Source organism: Mesoplodon bidens (genome assembly GCF_964165515.1).
Source record: "Mesoplodon bidens genome assembly, chromosome: 5".
Lineage (NCBI taxonomy): Eukaryota > Metazoa > Chordata > Mammalia > Artiodactyla > Ziphiidae > Mesoplodon > Mesoplodon bidens.
Genome location: NC_138161.1, coordinates 69999586 through 70019444, shown reverse-complemented (window position 1 = coordinate 70019444; position 19859 = coordinate 69999586). Strand labels below are relative to the sequence as shown.

Here is a 19859-nt window from a genome sequence, read left to right as displayed (position 1 = left end):
ACTCCAAATGCCACTGCCGGCCTCGACATCCTGCACATGTCTAACTGCACTGAGGAAGGAGGGCGGGCGGACCAGCCAGCGGAGTACCGGGCGGAACGCGGAATTTCACTGAAAGTGGGCGAATAAGACGCGGAGGGCTGGATGCGAGAGGGCGGAGCAGAAAGCGGAAGAATTGAAATCAGCTGACCGGGTCTTGTGACAGCCTGGGCGGGGGCGACGCAGGCGTATTGGAATGCGGTCGTTCAAAGCCTGTGCGAAGATGGCGGCCTCCAGAGCGAGCTTCTGAGAGGCAGAGGGAGGAGGCGGAGTGGGTGGGAAGGCAGCGCCGCGGCGGCATCAGGACCCCGCGGGAGCGGAGCTACAGGGCCCCCGCGGGGGAAAGGGGAAGTGGCGAGGGGGAGGAGGCCGGAGGGCGCCTCATCCCACTCTGGACGTTGAGCCGGCGGCGGGAGGAGCTCGGGCTGGAGCCTCTTCAGCCTCCCGCGAAGGTAAATCACTACGGGCACCGGACTCTGGAGCTCTGCTTTGCCCCCTCGCCACGCCGCGGGGACTTGGGGGACCAACAGCGTGGAGAAGGAGGGGTGGTGTCTGGGCCGCAACTTCCTTCAGTTAAGGAAAGCAGATTACCCTCCCCCCAGACTGCTGGTCTGGTTCTTGTCCTCCTACCCCGCCCGCCCCCCGCGGTTCTGATTGACAGTCGCCCAGGGCCCTGCCTTGTTCAGCCCCACCCCTCTTTTCGCCTCGTTTTCTCGTTTTCTACCCACCACGGCCCCCCACTCCACTCTGCACATCCTTACCCCACACAACCCTTATTCCTCTCTGGGCTCCGCCCTCGGGATTCCCTTCCAGCTTCCTAGTCTGAGCACTCTTCCCGCTGGAGGCCGGGAACTCTTGTTTCCTTGGGTGGGCGACCCTCCTTCCTCCCACGCCCTGCATAGACTTTATTTGCTTAGCTTTGTTTCGTTTTGTTAGGAACTGGGGAGCACCCGCGTGGTTTCTTCTCCAGTCCCTCGCTTATCCAAAATGAAGTTTTCGTCCACAGCTTCTCCTTTTTGCAAGGTAGCTTATTCACAGGGACCTGCTGTGATTTTGCCTCTGAATGCGGCCTTTGGAGTGGATGAAATAGGACTTAGACGCTCAGTGAAGAGGCTGTGAAACGCGGATTTGACTTAGTGCACTTACGAAGAGTGTATTCCCTTAAATTGTCTCCTTACTGTAGGATGTTAAGTTAACCACTCTTGTCTTGAGATTGTTACCTTTATCATTTGCTTAGGGGAGAAAATTAGAAATCTTCCCCAGATGTGGCGATGGTTTCCTGAAGTAATGATTTCTCAATTCCCCTCTCTGCTTTTCCCTTTGACCCGACCTTGATTTCTCTCAGGGCCTCTACCTGATGCTGTTGCCTCACTGTGAAGGACTTTATACTGTAGGGTTATTTTGAGCGTCTTGGAATATAGTGTCTTAGGTAAAAAGTTAAATTTCAGAATATTTCTTCAGGGCCTGTCCCGAGGACTGTCTTACTGTGTTTTCTTTCTTGCTTGATGGACCTGGTAGATTTCTAGGTTTGAAAGTACTGTCTGCAGAGTTTAAGGAAATTACTCACGGTCGTCAGGTTTTGTAGTTATGTTACCAGTACTCTGTGAGTTTATGGGAATATGAAACAGAACTTGCCTTTAAAAAAAAAAAAAAGGAAACTTAGAAAATTATTTGTCAGTAATTGGGTATCCCCAAAAGACTTGATTTCACTATTCTTTAGAAAGTGCTTTATTGTTTGACTTAATTTAGCATATAACATAAGATCGTGTTAACATTTTAAATGTAATGTGAAACAGTTTAAGCAGCTATATCTCAAACTTGGCTTTTGCGATTAATATCACAGTGGAACATAAGTCCATCCTTGTTTAGAAATATTACATTATACTCCTTGTTTGAAAACAGGAAGTAGAACATATTAAGGGAGGAAAAGAGGAGTCAGAAGGTTAAGAGATACGAATGTAAAGCTGTAGTCCAGTTCATGGAAAATACCACAATTTGTATTCCTCTGGGAGGTAATGGATATTCCTGTTTTTCTAAAGTGGCAAGTAGTAAATAGTCTAAAATATATGGTATGAGAGGGAAAGTTATGGAATTATGGAAAGCATAAATTCTCATTTGTAAGAATTAACTTTATCCACAAATAAATGGAAGCTGGTTGCTTAGGTGGACCGAAACAATACTGGCTATATTACTGAATTTGTAAAAAGGTTGGTAGTGGAGTCAGGTTCTTGGTAGCTGTTAAATTCTGGGTAAAATAAAATGTTTTAACTAATTTGGCTCCATTCCTCAACCAGTTCTATTTACACAGGTGAATTTGAGGTTTGCTTCGCACATACCTTTCCCCTTTTTCTCCGATTGAAATACTTAAAATTGGTAAAATAGAAGCAAGGCTAAGCAGATAAACTAGCAAAAATTTTGTTGCTACTAATACTGTAGTTTTAGGCCTAAATGTTAACTGTAATACTTATTAGTGGTTAAAGGGGAGTTGTTTTGAAAGAGATCCTTTAAGTCAGTGTATCTCAACTTTATCAAACCCAGTAAAGGCCAACTTTTTATTTCAAGTAATTAGTAACAGCCCCTTTACTATCCTGAAATAATAGTTTATAAATAATATAACCACCTTCTGGCTTTGGCCCTGGGACAAAAAGCAGCTTTGCAGTGGAAACTGTTAGAACAAAAAAGAACTGGACTAACTTCAAATTCATGACTTTTTTTTTTTTTTTTTTGAAACCTATTAAAAAGCTGAGGCCACAGAGCAAACCACTGGCTCAGAGTTTAAGGAAAGAGTATGTATGAACTCACATTCACCTTCAGTAGACACAGCTGGACACTGTTAAGAAGCGTTCAGCTAGAATAGCTGACAAGAAAAGGAAGCCTGGGTGCACCTTCTTCCAATCTCTTACCTACAAACCTCACTGGGTACTCCTAGAAAAGACTGGGTTGAGATCTGGGGAGTGTCTGCTGTGGTGCTGACCTAAAGGAGGAGAAGAGCAGCAGAACTTTCTGGAGGGGCAAGAAAACTGTGCTCTGAGTCTTCCCCTCTCTCTCTTCTATGGAACAAAAGCCTTAATCTGAAGGGAAGGGCATCTCTGCTAGCAGGCCCTGTTGGTGAGCATTCATTGAGCTGGGGGAAGACAAAAGTAGGGGGAAAGAATCTTCTCTTGGGGGAGGGGCACTGAGCCCAAAACTGCAGCCTGGGGAAATAGGAAGATCACACCCCTGTGATCCAGAGACACAGTGTATGTCTAAGAGTAAACCTTAATCAGAACAACAGAGACTGTACCCCCAACTCACTGCCATCAAGCTAAGAAGCTGTGAATAATAAGCAACTGCAAAATACTGCAAGGTGAAGAACAAGATTATGCAAAGAGGCTCAGGGCAAAGAATCAAATAGACATTGCTTTAGTAAACCACCCCCCACCATAAGCACAAGCTATTCTTTAGATATTCGAAGCCTGTGGTACACTGAGGATAACTGTAGCACCAGCAAAATCATAAACCCAGCCCAACTCCTAACACCCAGCACTAAAGACCTAGCAAAGAAAAGGTGTGCCCATTTCCTGTCACAAAAATTATTTACCTCTATCTCTACTGTCTTATATATGTCCAGCTTTCAACAAAAAATTACAAGTCATACAAAAGGCAAAAAAAATTCCCAAGAGAAAGAGTAATCATCAGAAATACTCTTTGATTAATACAAATGCTACGATCTGGTAAGGAATTTAAAATGACTATAATTAATATGTTAAAGGTATGAACGAAAAGTGGACAACGTACAAGATCAGGTGGGTAATTTCAGCTGAGAGACAGAAACTATAAGAAAGAATCAAAAGGAAATGTTAGAAGTTTCATTACATAGTAAAGAGCTGCAGAATGCCTTTGGGCTCATCAATAGAGTTGACACAACCAGGGAAAGAATCAGTGAACTTGTAGATGTCAGAAATCATCCAACTAAAACACAAAAAAGAGTTCAAAAAAAGAGCAAGATCTTGGGGATAATATCAAACATTTATTATAAATATATGCATAGTTGGAATCTCAGAAGAGAACAGAGCAGAAGAAATATTGAAATATTTGAGGAAATAATAGAAAATTTCCCCAAATTAATATCAGACATTAAACCACAGGTGCAAGAAGCTTAGAGAACACCAAGCAGGATAAATACCTGCCCCTTAAAAAACCCACACAAAACACACCTAGACATAGCAAATTCAAGCTGATGTAAACAAAGGACAAAGAAACTCTTGAAAGTAGCCAAAGAGAAGCATTACAGAGGAACAAAGGTAAGAGTTAACAGCGGAGAAACCATGCAAGCAAGAAGACAGCTGAGTGACAACTTTAAAGTACTGAAAGAAAAAATAGTATCTATATTTTGTCTTCATTTTTTTTATATTTCTTATATAAAAAATGAAGACAAAATATAGATACTCTGAAAAGCCATGAGAATTCAAAGTATAATTTCTCAGTTTATATGATATATTCATTCCTGGAAAACTATGTGCATATTAAATTGCAAAACATACTTTGTGATTTGTATTTTAACATAAAACTAAATTCTGGGGTTAACTATAAATAGGCTTTTATCTATGTGAATGACCACTTGGATATTTGAAAGTCACTTGAGGACAATTCTTCAATCTATGGGACTGTCTTATACATTAAGGGTAATCTAGCCCCATCCACTAAATCCTAGTAGTGTTTCTAATCATAGTGTCTCAAGGATCAGCGTTTCCACCCCACCTCCACCCCCACAACCATTACTTTAATTCAGAGTTTTAATCAGTGTTTTCAGCACGTTTTTCTGCTTCAGCAGTGTTCACACATGCTTAGCACATGACAGTCGGTAGCGTCTCTTGTCATATGGTGTGATTCTTAGTTCTGGGAACTCCTTTGAGAATCACTGATTTGGGATATCTTTGTAGCAAGTAACTTAAGCCAACATGGTTGTGATCAGTTTTGCAAACTTAAGACACAGTTACCTGTGCAAAGTTACATTTAAGTATGGTTCAGTCGATAAAGCTGAGCATAATTTGCTAGTAGTTCTTTTCAGATGCTCTTAAGTTTATTCAGCAGCCTACATATTTGAGTTTTACTTGTACTTTTATGGACTACTTAAGAGGAAGAGTGATCTCTAAAATAAAGTCTGAAATCAGTGGGGTTTTTATAGTTTCAGAACTTAAGTTGCCCTTAGAAGTAGGCCACACTGCTTAAGCAGTGTTCACATATTTAGCACATGCCCAGTGGTAATATCTTTTTTGCAGTTGATCAATAAGAATTTGACCTTTTGATGAACAAATTGAAAACAAAATCCCTAAAGCAATCTAAATTATTTTAATGTTCTGATTTTGCCAAGTATAGTTGCGAAACATAATGGAAGGATTGATAAGCTTATGATTGTAGGAGACTTTTTCTAATGTGAAATAAATTCTATACTAATTACATTAAAATTTAAATTCTTTTACTAGTGCTGTGGGGTTTCTCTCTCCCTCAGACTTGTACAGAATGTATTTTGGATGTTTATCAAATCTTAGAGTAGATAAGCCATTTCTCTCCCCAAACTAATAAGACTGGGTTTAATTTTAAAAGTAGAATTTTCCTTTTTTTTTTTTTTAAGATAACTGGTAGATTTGGGAGTGTTCTGTAAACTGTGAAGCACTATGGCAGAGTTAGGAATAATAGGCATTTTTCGGAAAGAGCCAAACTAGAAGCCTACGTGTTGCTATTTTGTATTGGGTGAAAGAAAGGGAAATTGCAGCCACTTAAACTCTTTGTCTTTTTTATTTTATTTTATTTTTTTTGCGGTACACGGGCCTCCCACTGTTGTGGTCCTCTCCCATTGTGGAGCACAGGCTCCAGACGCACAGGCTCAGCGGCCATGGCTCACGGGCCCAGCCGCTCTGCGGCATGTGGGATCCTCCTGGACCGGGGCACGAACCCATGTCCCCTGCATCGGCAGGCGGACTCCCAACCACCGCGCCACCAGGGAAGCCCCACTCTTTGTCTTTTACTAGTATAAAGAGCACAGGGTTTGGGTATTAAGATGCTTACTGTAAAACTTTCTTCAAGTTATATTTGTTATATGCTTAGGAAATTTAGTCCCCCATTATGCGTTTACTATATTGTTAAGAAAAACAAGTTAAAACGTGGCATTTTTTACCATTAGGGTCTATTTAGCATATTAGAGCAAGATTATTAAGTGCCTGTTTGTGAGCTGAAGAACAGTTTATTGAACTAGTACATTTTGTTCTTGCATAAACCAAGTTAGCTTCAAAGATAAAATGAAATAGAAAGTGTGTCTAGAAAGTTTTAAGAATGTGTGCAAACTAAAAATGTGTAAGTGATCAGTACCACTGATTTCACAGAATTGCTTAAGTGAACACATTTCTTAGTTGGTTTTTTGTTTGTTTTTCTCCAGGTGAGTATTTTAAGGCATTTTTAAGTTTTGGAAAGGGAAGATTCATAACCATGCATCTTTCCTGGCAAAAACATTATTTTTTTTTTACAACAGATAGAGGTCTATTTTGTGAGAAATAAGAATTATTTCCTCAGATTGAATCTAAAATATGAAGAGATAGGTATCTTTTTCAATATCTGATTTACATTGAAGAGAAAAGGCCAGCAAAATTAACTGCTATGATATGTATGCTTGCTTCTCCCCCCATTGAGATCATACTAAGTGTTTCTTCAGATTTAGGGGCTGCTTTTGAATTTCTCTTGCCCTTTTTTTTTTTTTTTTGCGGTACGCAGGCCTCTCACTGTTGTGGCCTGACGCATTGCAGGGCACAGGCTCCAGACGCGCAGGCTCAGCAGCCATGGCTCACGGGCCCAGCCGCTCCGCGGCATGTGGGATCTTCCCAGACCAGGGCACGAACCCGTGTCCCCTGCATCGGCAGGCGGACTCTCAACCACTGCGCCACCAGGGAAACCCCTCTGTTGCCCTTTTATTTCATGAATATATGTTCAGTTTCTAATTGGAGAGGAATGGATTTTTTTTAAAGAGAATGAGGGGATCTTAGATTATTTTGCCCTATGGTGGCAGAAGTATTTGAAAGTTTATTTTAATGTGGCAGACAATTCAGAGGTTTCAATATTGTAACTTCTGGGCAATTATTTGGAGATGTGATTGTCAGCTGAAATTTGCTGTTACCACTGGCTTTCTTACCACATTTATTTCTGGAGTTATCGGGTTCTTCAGCAAGTCAAGAAAGCTAAGATAGGGTGTACTAAAACCTTACTTTGTGATCTATTTTGTAGTTGTTTAAAGATCCCTGTCTGGTGGGTGTCATACACATTACACATTACTGATTTGTTGTTTATTTAGAAGGAAATGCTTTTGCCTATACTTGAGTTATATATTAAAACATGAAAATTAAAAATTAAAAAAGAGGGTTACGGTTCATATCAGTTTTCTTTCATACACAGCACATTCTAAGACAGTCTAGTTGTAGCTTTTTAATGTGGGTAAAAATTAATGTTCTGTTAACCATTCATATTTTTTACCTTTTATTTGAAACTGAACTAACCTAGTGATATAATTCACTTAGGTTTTGAATCCAGTTACAAATAAAACTAGGTCTTTAAGAAGCCAGTAATAAGGGATTCTCTCTTCCGTCATTACTAAGGATTAGCCTTTGCCTTAGCAATCGTTCTCCTTCCCCCTGCATTTTCAGTAGGATATAGATGTATGAGGAAGTATTAAGTTCATATAGTTTCTATCATGTGAATGTCTACCATATTTTCAGGTGTAGTTTTACAATGTAGCAGAAAAACAGTGTTTCTTTTGTAGGAGAGTTTGGTCAGAAAATAAAGGGCAAATGTAGTTTTCCCCCAATTTAAAAGTTTTCACCTATAGCCAAGTTGAAAGAAATTTACATTAGGCACCCATATATTCACCTCTAAGATTTTCACATTAATATCTTGCTATACTTGATTTATCACATCTTATCCATCTTTCTATTCACCTTATTTTTTTATGTATTTCAAGACAACCTCATGTTTTTAATTCATTATTTGAGAGCAGAGTTAATGATGAAAGAGTTCGTTCTTTCATTTTATAGACTCAAGCTGGAAAGTTAGTATCTTATCTGCTCTCTGGAAGTTGTCATATCTGTGGAAAAATCATTTCCAGTTGGTCATGCAAAATGTATGCTTTGAAGGCAAGTAGCCTTGATTAAAGCCAATTCCTTCATTCATTCACTAGTGTATTATTTTTCTGAGCATACTCATTCATCCCTGGCTAAATAAGTGCTCTGTTTGAGTTTTTACTTAACACAAGCCATGCACATCATAGACTTAATTTTGCTATGTGTGCAAATTCTTTTGCTTATAGCCTGGCCGTAATCTGCTTGGGTGCTTGTGGTGTTGAGTCCCTTCATTCTGCTTTTTGTTCTTAGTGTCATTTTGATGTAATCTTCTCTCATTGGACTCTCAAATCCTGCAATTTTTTGTCAAAATCATACCGTCCAAAAGATTGTTCTCATTTTATCCATAAATGATCCTAAATGGATTGTCAGTTTTGCTGCCAGTAATAAATTAAAGAATGTGAGAACGTTAAGTGTTGTTTGAAAGCATGAAGGAAGGGAGCTCATTGAATCTAGCCAAAATGCCTGTTAACTTGAATTTGACTTTTTAACCCTTAGTATAGTTCTCTCAAAAGAACAAACTGAGAAGTTTCAGAAAAACTCTGTTGGTGGTGTAATATTAGGATATAGAATAAGAATAAGTAAAGCCAACTTTAGAGTTTAAGTGAAGCAGAGTTACAGGGACTTCCCTGGTGGTGCAGTGGTTAAGAATCTGCCTGCCAATGCAGGGGACATGGGTTCGATCCCTGGTCTGGGTAGATCCCACATGCCGCAGAGCAGCTAAGCCCGTGTGCCACAACTACTGAGCCTGCACTCTAGAGGCTGCGAGTCACAACTACTGAAGCCTGCATGCCCTAGGGCCCGCGTGCTGCAACTACTGAGCCTGCACGCCTAGAGCCCGTGCTCTGCAGCAAGAGAAGCCACCGCAGTGAGGAGCCTGCACACCACAATGAAGAGTAGCCTCCGCTTGCCGCAACTAGAGAAAAGCCCCTGTGCAGCAATGAAGACCTAACGCAGCCTAAAATAAATAAAACTAAAAAGTTAGAGATACTTTCAATGTGATTTAGTTACAAAGGGCACGTAAACTTGAGTTTTTCTCATCAAAAAGGTCTTTGAGAATTTGAAGTGGGACAGTCCTGCAGGGAAGGAGATGAAATTTAAGCGGTAATTAGTTTGAACAGATAAATTCTTGCTAATTTGACTAGCACCTTAGCGACTGGCAGGATGGCAAATGCTGATGATACAGCTGCTACCAAGATCTCATCCAACAATTTTTACACTTTTTTAGCTGGACAATTTGTCATTTTTTATCAAATATGCCTATGCTTATGCTATTATGCTTGATGCTAGAAATTCTGCAGATTTTTCATCACTATTAATAGGAATATGGTTGCTTATGAGTTTTTGCCTATAAGCAACAGTTCTAGAACCACTTTTAGAGCTTATTTAAGAACTATACAGAGGAGGTAATTGAATGGGGATTAAATTATTTTTATGGAGTTTTTTTTCCAACAGTTTCATAAGCTGTAACTTATAGGCATCAAACATAAATTTTAAAACATGAGGTTGGTTTCAGGTAAAGAAGCATTTCTAAGAGCTGAAATTCCAAATGCCTAAGTGCGATATATTTTAAATGTAGTAAATAAGATTGACTTGCAAAATAATAGTATTTTGTAGGAATAAAGTTGAAATAAAGAGAAGCTTATAGTTAAGATGATTTTTTAAAATGTCATCTATCATGGTTATCTTGGCTTTTATATTTTTTCTTTTTAAAAACTTTAGGAAAGAAATTGTAAAGAATAAAATAATAATAATGATAATACCCTGATGTACTCCATCCAGTTTAAGAAATATGATATATTGGTATAGTTATTTTTGACTGAGCACATTAAAAACTATGAATACTGATTAAATCAATAGAACACTGTTTTTGAAGGTAGAAATTCTATGTGACACATATTGGTGATATACATTGAATAGTACAAGGGCTGAAGTTAATAGATAAAAGACTTAGGATCAAGTAATTTAATAACGACTTTCCCTCCATAATGCCTTAAAAAGTACAGGGGCCTGTAGGTGATCTTGAAAATGAAATAACAATGCTCCAAAGAACTACTGCATATCTGGGGTAGTATATTTAATACTAATAATACTAATAATTATTATGATGGCTAACAAAAATATTAAGTATATTTTTGAGTGCTTATTCTGATCCAGACATCACACTAACTCCTTTATTCAAGTTATCTCACTTAGTCCTCACCATGGCCCTTTGATACAGGTACTGTCATCCCTATTTTATAGATAAACTATGATTCTGAGAAGATACGAAACTTTTGTTCAAGGTCATGCAGCCAGTAAATGGAAGTTATCACTAGTCTGTCTTTGACCATAAGTAATATTTTTAAAACTCACCACTTTTATCTTGGTGATAGCTTATTAAAAGTACTTCAGCTGTATCTTACTAACACTAGCTTCTTGTGCTCATCATTAGTTAATGTTTAGTGTGTGCTTTAGCAACTCTAGTTATCTGTGCTACAGGGAGGTATTCCAAGTGGGTCTTCCCAGATTGAATTATCACTTGACCACAGCACTTGGGGGACCCCTAGACTTGCTTTTACTCATTTTCCAATGGTTCTCTTCAAGTTGTTCCAACTCTCACTTTAAATGATATATAGTCAAGCACAGAATATTCTTATTTTTTCTGCATTTTTCTGATATCTGTGCATTACCATTATCCACTAGTGAGTTATCTGTGTGTCTAGAAATATCCTCATGGTCTGAAAGAGTTAATGCAGTTTCCACGCCAATTACCTTCATTAGATGAAATGACTTTATCGCAAAGTGGTTGAGGTTTAATTGAGCATATACAATAGATTTACCTGAAAATGGAGAGGTTAATATTACACCATTGGGAAGTAGGTCCCAACCTATCTCATTAATCTGGTTGTTTTAAAAGCTCATTGTTTGTTAGAATAGTATTTTTCTGTTGAATTCTCTTTAAAAATTATCCTGAAACCACATATTGGTAGCAGATTTCTGTTGTCATGTATTTGTTTTGAACACTTTGTTTTTTAAAAAAAAATGTAAGCTTATCTATAGATGGAAACATTTAAAATATTTATTTTTACATGGTAGAGTATTTCAGCATTGGCAACATCTTTATTGTTTTATTTCTTTTGCCCTGTGTTACGTATGGTAATTTGTTTCACTGCTTGAAATTGTGAGTTTCAAAGTTTCCAACAAGTACCTAATCATATTTCCAGGTGAAGATAATAATTGGAACTAGTTCTGAATTAATCTAGGAATGTGCTGTCAATGATAAGTCTGTAAGTACATGGTCAGAATGAATTTATTTTGATTTTCTAAATTTGAAGGAAGGTATTATAGTTAAGCTTAAGTACATGGAATGTGGAGTTAAGCAGGTTGAGTTCAAAAGCCTGGCCCAATCACTTACCCGTTGTTGTGACCTTAGAGAAGTGGTTTAACTTCTCTAATTCTGTTTTCTTGTCAATAAAATGGGGATCATCATTCCTGTATCTTAGTGTTGTTATGGGGACAGTGAGATACATAAATGGGTGGTAAATGCCCGGTGTCATCATTAACACATGATGAGTACTTAATAAAAGTTGCATAATTTCAGGACATGTCATAATTTTTTGGTTAGGGTCACCTACCCTCCCCAATTTTAGGATAATCTTTACTGAGGATTCAGAATAGAAAAGCGTTATCCTAATTTCCATTTTGAGGCAGCACAGGCACTAATATTAGCTTTGAATTATCCCATCATTTCTGGGGTTGACTTGGCTACTAGGTAAGTATTTCCTGCCTTCATTATCTCTTCAGTATATCCTTACCTAAATATAACATGGCTGAAGGTGAGCTTTTCAGGTAGAGGAGTGATTTTCTTCCATAAAGAGCACTTCCATTTTACTAGCCTTAGCCTTTTTTGGATTGTTGTCATTCAGGATTGGATGCAGAATAGCAATATCACTTGTTGCTTCCTAAAACATGAGAGTGTGTGCTGATTTTACCCATAGGAACTTGTATTGATGTCCAGAGAATCCTTTAATCCTACATTATATTTTTCTGTTAGCATTGTAATCTGCATCAGGATTACAGTATTTTTTTTTCTGACAGGCCAGCTAGTGGTATACTTTTTAAATTTTTAAATTTTAATTTTTTGGGACTTCCTGGTGGCACAGTGGTTAAGAATCTGCCTGCCAGTGCAGGGGACATGGGTTCGATCCCTGGTTCAGGAAGATCCCACACGCCACGGAGCAACCAAGCCCATGTGCCACAACTACTGAACCTGAGCTGTAGAGCCTGCGAGCCACAACTACTGAAGCCCACGTGGCCTAGAGCCCGTGCGCTGCAGCTGCTCAGCCCGCGTGCCTAGAGCCTGTGCTCCACAACAAGAGAAGCCACCACAATGAGAAGCCTGCGCACCAGAATGAAGAGTAGCTCCTGCTCTCCACAACTAGAGAAAGCCCATGTGCAGCAGCAAAGACCCAAGGCAGCCAAAAAAAAAAAAATTTTAATTTTTTGAGGGTAGGAACACTTAACATGAGATCTACCCTCTTAACAGATTTCTAAGTGTACAATACATTATTGTTAACTATAGGCACAGTACTGTACAGCAGACTCTAGAACTTACTCATCTTGCATAACTGAAACTTTATACCCGTTAATTAGCAACTCCCCATTTCCCCCTCACCCAGGTCCCTGGCAACCACCATTCTACCTTCTGCTTCTGTGAGTCGGACGGTTACAGATATCTCGTGTCAGTGGAATGATGCAGTATTTGTCCTTCTGTGACTGGCTTATTTCAGTTAGCATAATGTCCTCAAGTTTCACTGGTGGTGTTGAATATTGCAGGGTGTCCTTTTTTAAGACTGAATAATATTTCATTGTGTGTGTATACCATATTTTCTTTATCCATTCATCTGTTGATGGACATTTAGGTTGTTTACACATCTTGGCTTTTATAAATAATGTTGCAATGAATATGGCCATGCTGTCTCTTAGTGGTCCTAATTTTAGTTCTTTTGGATAAATACTCAGAAGTTTGATTGCTGGATCATACGATAATTCTCTTTTTTTGGCCGTGCATGCGGTTTGCGGAATCCTAGTTCCCTGACCAGGGATCAAACCCAGGCCCACGGCACTGAAAGCACTGAGTCCTAACCACTGGACCGCCAGGGAAGTCCCTAATCTATTTTTTAAATTTCTGAGCAACTTCCATACTGTTTTCCATAGTGCACCATTTTACATTCCCATCAACAGTGTACAAGGGTTCTAGTTTCTGTACATCCTCACCAAAACTTGTTGTCTTTTATTTTTTTTATAATAGCCATCGAACAGGTGTGAGGCAGTATCTTGTAGTTTTGAGTTGCATCTCCGTGATAGTGACATTGAATATCTTTTCATATACCTGTTGGCCATCTGTATGTCTTCTAGTAGTGTAATTTTATATTAATGTGTTTTATCTTCTCTCCCTTTATCCTAACCTTGGAACTCTCTGGAGTCTAGTGTTTTCATCACCCCCGAGTTCATAGGTCTCCAAAAAGTTGTAGATAAGCCTTCTTGATGTAAACTTTAATTCATTCCCCTCCTAAGAAATCCATTTGAGTTACATATTCCCCCAAACCAGTGATACTTATGAGATCATTCTTTAGGGTTTTTTTTTTTAATTCTTAAATTTGCTTTGTTATTGTGAGATTCCCCCCCCCCTTTGATTTATTAGGGATATTTACTCCTGGGTCATGCCATAAGTTCTCTGTGGCTGTCATTTTAAACTCTTATATTATTTTTTCTCTCACTTTCCTTTTAAAGTCCCTTGATAAGGTCAGCCAGTCTTCACTCAAACACATTTTCTTTCTTGTCAGTTTTCTCTAGATAGGCCTTTGGTTTAGTCAGTCATTCTCATGTAAGAAATTGTGGACTCGGAATCCAAACTCCACTCTTCAATGTCAGCCATTTACCTTTTCTGTCCTCCTTTTTCTTACATTTTTCCAATCTTAAGTTACAGTATGTAAGGGGAAAATATCATCTGTAGACTTATAGTTTTTCACTTTTTTGGCACCTTTTCAGACGTCCAACCTAAGTTTCTTTTCAGCAATGTCGTTTACTACAAGTAATTCAGGAGGCAGGGATGATGTGTGCTGGGGTAGTAATTCTTGGTTGGCTGCCTGTGTCATTTCAGATACACAATCCAGAAAAAACAGCACACCAAATGACAGGACTATATTCAGCTGTCTCTGTGCACACTAGTAGGAAGATGTCATTGACTGTTAAGAGATATTTTCTCTCTGGTAACAATAATGGTTTCTCTAAGCTTGCTGTTACTTGTGGTTCTCTTATTATTCCTCAGAGCATGAATTGATGTTTTTCCAGAAGGTTAGCCAAAACCTTATTTGGGAGTACCTGTTAGAATATCAAGTTTGAAGTGGCCATCAAAATTGCTCATGGGGTTGCTGAATTTCATTCATTCACTCAAATACTCATTGAGCACCTGTTTTGTGTCAGGTACTCTTGCAGGCTCCGGAGAGCCTAGAGAAAATGAGCATAACAGACAAAAATACCTCTCTGGATATTCTAGTAGGATTAGATAAATAATAAATAGACTAAATTGCACGTTAGACTCTGAAAGGTACCCTAGAGAAAATATGAGCAGGAGTAAAGATAGAGAGTGTAGAATGAGGAGGGTAATTACAGTTTAAAACAAGATAGTTAGGCTAGGCCTCATTGTAAAGGTGACATTTGGACAGAGTTGAAGGAGCTGAAGGTGTTAGCCATGTAGATATCTAGGGGAAGAGCATTCTACAATACATAGAGTACAGAGGCCCTTGCTAATTTGCTGATAGAAGAACAAGAAGAATGAAGAAAGCAATGTCAAAATAGAGGTATCTTTAAAAATGCGTTTGCCTCTCAGATACATATCCAAGAGAAATGAAAACATTCACACAAAATGATTGTTCATAGCAGCATGATTGATAATAGCCAAAAAGTAGAAACAACACAAATGTCCATCAACTGATGATAAACAAACTGTGTTACATCTATACAATAGAAGGAAACTGATCCATGCCACAACATGGATAAACTTTGAAAATGTTACGCTAAGTGAAAGAAGCCAATCACAAAGACCACATATTGTATGATTCTATTTGTATGGGATTCCAAGATAGGCAAGTGTGTAGTGACAGGAAGTAGATTAGTGGATGCCAGGTGGTGGGAGTGAGGGGGATTGGGGAGTGGCTCCTAGCAGGGTTTCTTTTTGGGGTGATAAAAATACTGTGTTGGTTGTAGAACTCTGTGGACATGCTAAAAACCCATGAATTGTACACTTTTAAAAGGGTGAATTTTATAGTGTGTGAATTGTGCCTCAAAAAGCTGTTATAAAAATGTTTTTGGATGAAAATGGTTTTATTCTAATTATGAAAAGAATACTTGTTGACTAAAAAAAGTTTAGACATATAAAGATGTAAAGAAAGCTAAGTGAACCATACTTCTAACCATTCAGTTTGCATTATTGACCCTTTGGTATGTACCTTACAGTATTTTTTAGAGAGCATTTCCAGTTATTAAGGGTAGGAAGCAATAGCCAAGTGACACAAGAAATAAATGACCATATTCATTTTTAACTTTTATTCAGTGTGAAGCAAATGATGCAGAATTTTCAAAATTTATCATCAGTCTTTCATTAGTAGCCAGTTTATGCAATTATTGTGTAAAATTAGCTAAATTGAAATTTTTTCATGAGATAAATGGATTCTGGATTTTTAACACCTCAAGATTATAGCCAACAGACTAATCTTGAAATATTGCACATAACATGGTCCCTCTGCCTGTGGCTGTTAGGAAGTTCAACAATCTTCAGCTGTCCTGTTTAACTAGAGAGTTCACTAACCAAACTGTAACAAACATTTCTGAACACTTAATTTCTGCACTCATCTTGATGTTTGCAACTACACTTTGAGTAGCATTGTTCTAGTATGGAATACCATGTGATTTAAAAATTATTTTCTCAAAGTATAATTCTGTGGAAAAAGGTTAATATTCTATAAAAACAGGTTAAGTGGTATGAATGACAATCTCAATTTTGTTTAAAAAGTTATTTTTTCTAGATAGAAGAAGGGAAGCTAGAATGATTATCTTTGGATGCTAGGATGAAAGATGCGTTACTTTATGAACATTAAAAATTTTTTATTATGTACTTGAATTACTTTTATAATGAGACTATTAAATTAAACCTTACTTATTTACAATAGGTTCCCTTTAAAGTGACAGTGATGGCAAGATGGCTGACACTTAGCAGCTAAGTGTTTAGCTAAGTGTTTTGTCTAATGGACAAAAACCTATTAGAATTGGTTTGACCCTTGGCAAACATTTGTAGGTGCCCATGATATGTTAAGACATTGTTTGGCAATGTGAGATTTAAAGATTCATTTACTTTAACATTTTTTCTATTAGGTTCTCTGCAATCGAGATGTTGATAGAGGGCGATTCTTGTCCTCAAGAAACCCAGTGTAGTGGAAGAGAGCTGTGACAATATGCTGTGCTAAAGGCTGTGATAGAGAGATGAACAGACCATGCCTATCCTTTAAAACCTTATGGTCTTGTAGAAAAATTGATGTCTTAAAATCATTGCCATATGGCAGGCTATGAAATTATGGTATGGGAGATTCAGGGAAAACTCTTAAGGATAGCACTATTATGAAATTTACCCATATTTTTATCTTTCAGGTTTCAGCACAAAATGAACATAATTAGGGAAAATAAGGATTTAGCATGTTTCTACACAACAAAACATTCATGGAGGGGAAAGTAAGTATTTCTGTTGGTTTTACTTTTCTCTGCCTCTGTAAAGTATTTTAAACATTACTTTTTCAGTGTCTTGAATAGTACTGCACAACTCAATAATGTCATTCAGCCCTTCTCTTCTGAAAAGCATATGTACATATTTTAAATGCAAATGCTACATTTAGAATAAGTTATTATTCTTTTTTCTTTTGATATGTCTGGTTTTCTCTGTCTGTCTTGGGAAGGAATTTGGTAGGAATTAAAAGGAATATAAACCAGTTATCCACTGTCTTGAATGCTGTCAATTAATGATGAGGTTATGTAGTAGTGGAGTGTTAACTTCACAACTCTATCGCTTAAAGATAAGCCTGCGTTATCAATACATATTCATTTCCATTCGACTCTCAGGGAAAATATGCCAATATTGCAGTTTGTAATCTTTTTTTAAACCTGTAGTGAAATTTAAAAATTGGGTTTGGTCCCTTCCTTGGGAGGGGATGATGACATTTTTCAGTAACTTGCATGGTCAAAGCAAGGTGTACATGCTTATGTATCCTTTTGTAAAATGGATAGTAATTCCTACCCCTCAGACTGATATAAGGATTAAATGAATTGATATGGAGTATGTGAAGGTTTTAAAATTATACCTTAAATACATTGAGTATTCAGTGAATGGCACCTTTTGACCATTACAAAAACGTTTAGTCTGTGGTCATTTTGAGTAGTAATAAGTAAAATGAGTGTGCCACACTTTGACAAATAGGTAACCACATTATTCCAGATCAGGCCTCAGACAGATAAAACATGACATGTGTACAAAGCCAATAACTTTAGTTCTTATTCTTTTTTTTTTTCCTCTGGAGGATGAGGAGAGAGGGTGGGGTAGTTCTTATTCTTAACTTTCCATTTTTTAGGTAATAGTGTTGTAACTTCTTAGAATGGTGCAATATCTGAATTCTGTAGTGTTTCTGGTTTGCATTAAGAAACTGACTATAATTTTGAAAGATCTGAGTGTTTAATTTTGTTTCCTTTTAGTAGCTCAGTTGTATGAGCTACTTAATTGTTATCCTGTGGAATACTTGTCTTGAAATTTTTTTCTTCAGTTAATTTCATTGACCAAAGTTAGAATATTGGCAAATCCAGAATAGTATGAGTCTCTTTAGTTCTTTTAGCCTTAAAAAAAGTTGTATATTTAAATGATTTTATTTTTTCCTCAAGAGTTAAATTGCTCTTATCATCATAATATAGCTTTTGTTTTTTAATACAATTATAGCATACTGTTGAATTAATTCTAAAGAACAAACTTCCAGTAATACTTTTTGCTTCGTGAACTTATCAGTAACTGTGATCTCCTGGAAAAACTTTTAATGTTCTTAGTAATGACTGTGACTTAAAACAATCCTTATTTTCCTTTCCTTTTTTGTAATTATTTGGAGCAGAACTATTTCTGTGCTCCGAGCACAATTCCTTACCTCCATCATTCACACCTTGAAACTTTTTTGTTTTGTTTTTATAAGAGCTTTATTGATATAATTTACTTAACATAAAACTCACTCTTTTTAAGTGTACAATTCCGTGGTTTTTTTAGTATATTTGTAGAATTGTGAACCATCACCACTATTTATAGAACGCTTTCGTCAGCCCCAAAAATACTCCTCTAAATATATTAGCAATTCCTCCCCTTTCCCCTCTTCCCTGCATCTGGCACCCACTAATCTGTTTTTTGTCTCTGTATTGCTTATTTAGGACATCACATATAAATGGACTCATCCAATATATGATCTTTTGTGACTATCTTCTTTCACTTAGCATGTTTTCAAGGTTTATCCACGTTGTAGCATGTGTTAGTACTTCATTTCTTTTTATTGCCAAATCTATTGTATGGATATTGCCACATTTTGTTTATCCATTCATCTGTTGATGGACACTTACAGTGTTTCTACTTTTTTACTATTATGAATAGAATAGTGCTACTATAACACATACACGTTTATGGGTGAATCTATATTTCCAGTTCTCTTGGGTATATACCTAGGAGTGGAATTGATGGTATTGGGTTGGCCAGAGTTCATTGGGGTTTTTCCATAACATCTTACCAAACACCCAAACGAACTTTTTGGGCAACCCAGTATATGGAGTTACATAGAATTATATGGTAACTCTATGTTTAACTTTTTGAGGAACAGCCAAACTGTTTTCCAAAGTGGCTGCAGCATTTTATAATCCTCCCATCAACGTATGAGGATTCCAATTTCTCCACATCCTTACCAACACTTGTTATTGTCTTTCTTTTCATTTTAGCCATCCTAGTGCATATGAAGTGGTATCTCATTGTGGTTTTGATTTGCATTTCCCTAATGACTAAGATGTTGAGTATCTTTTCATGTGCTTATTGGCCATTTTTTGTATATTTCATGAACTGTCTATTCAGATCATTTACCCAATTTTTAATTGAGTTGTTCATTCTTCTGTTGTTGAGTTGCATAAGTTCTTTATGTATTATGAATACAACTTCCTTATAGAGGTATGATTTGCAACCCTCCTGTTCAGTGGGTTATCTTTTCACTTTCTTGATGGTATGCTTTGAAGCACAAAGGTTTTAATTTTGATGAAATTTTCATGAATCCAATCTATTTTTTTCTATTGCCATTTGTGCTTTTGGTGTCACATCTAAGAAGCCATTACCTAATCCAAGGTCTCAAAGATTTATTCCTATGTTTTCTTCTAAGAGTTTTATAATTTTGATTTTGGGTTAATTTTTGTGTGCAAAAAGCTTTATTCTTTTGCATGTGGATATCTAGTTATCCCGCACCATTTGTTGAAAAAACTATTCTTTCCCCATTGAACTCTTTTGACAACCTCATCAAAAATCAATTGACCGTAGAAGTTTATTCCTGAATTCTCAGTTCTATTCCATTGATCTATATGCCTTGCCTA

At 37.5% G+C, this 19859-nt stretch overlaps 1 protein-coding gene across 1 annotated transcript in view; it reads left to right on the top strand.

Annotated features, from left to right (window-relative positions):
- The first annotated feature begins 278 nt into the window (after positions 1–278).
- Positions 279–19859, top strand: part of DNAJC13 (DnaJ heat shock protein family (Hsp40) member C13) — a 123063-nt gene continuing 103482 nt past the window's right edge. The window contains exons 1-2 of the mRNA XM_081235872.1: positions 279–488; positions 16866–16946. Of these exons, the coding sequence (XP_081091998.1) occupies positions 16879–16946 (68 nt within the window). The 5' untranslated portion in view covers positions 279–488; positions 16866–16878. The remainder of the gene's footprint in view (positions 489–16865; positions 16947–19859) is intronic.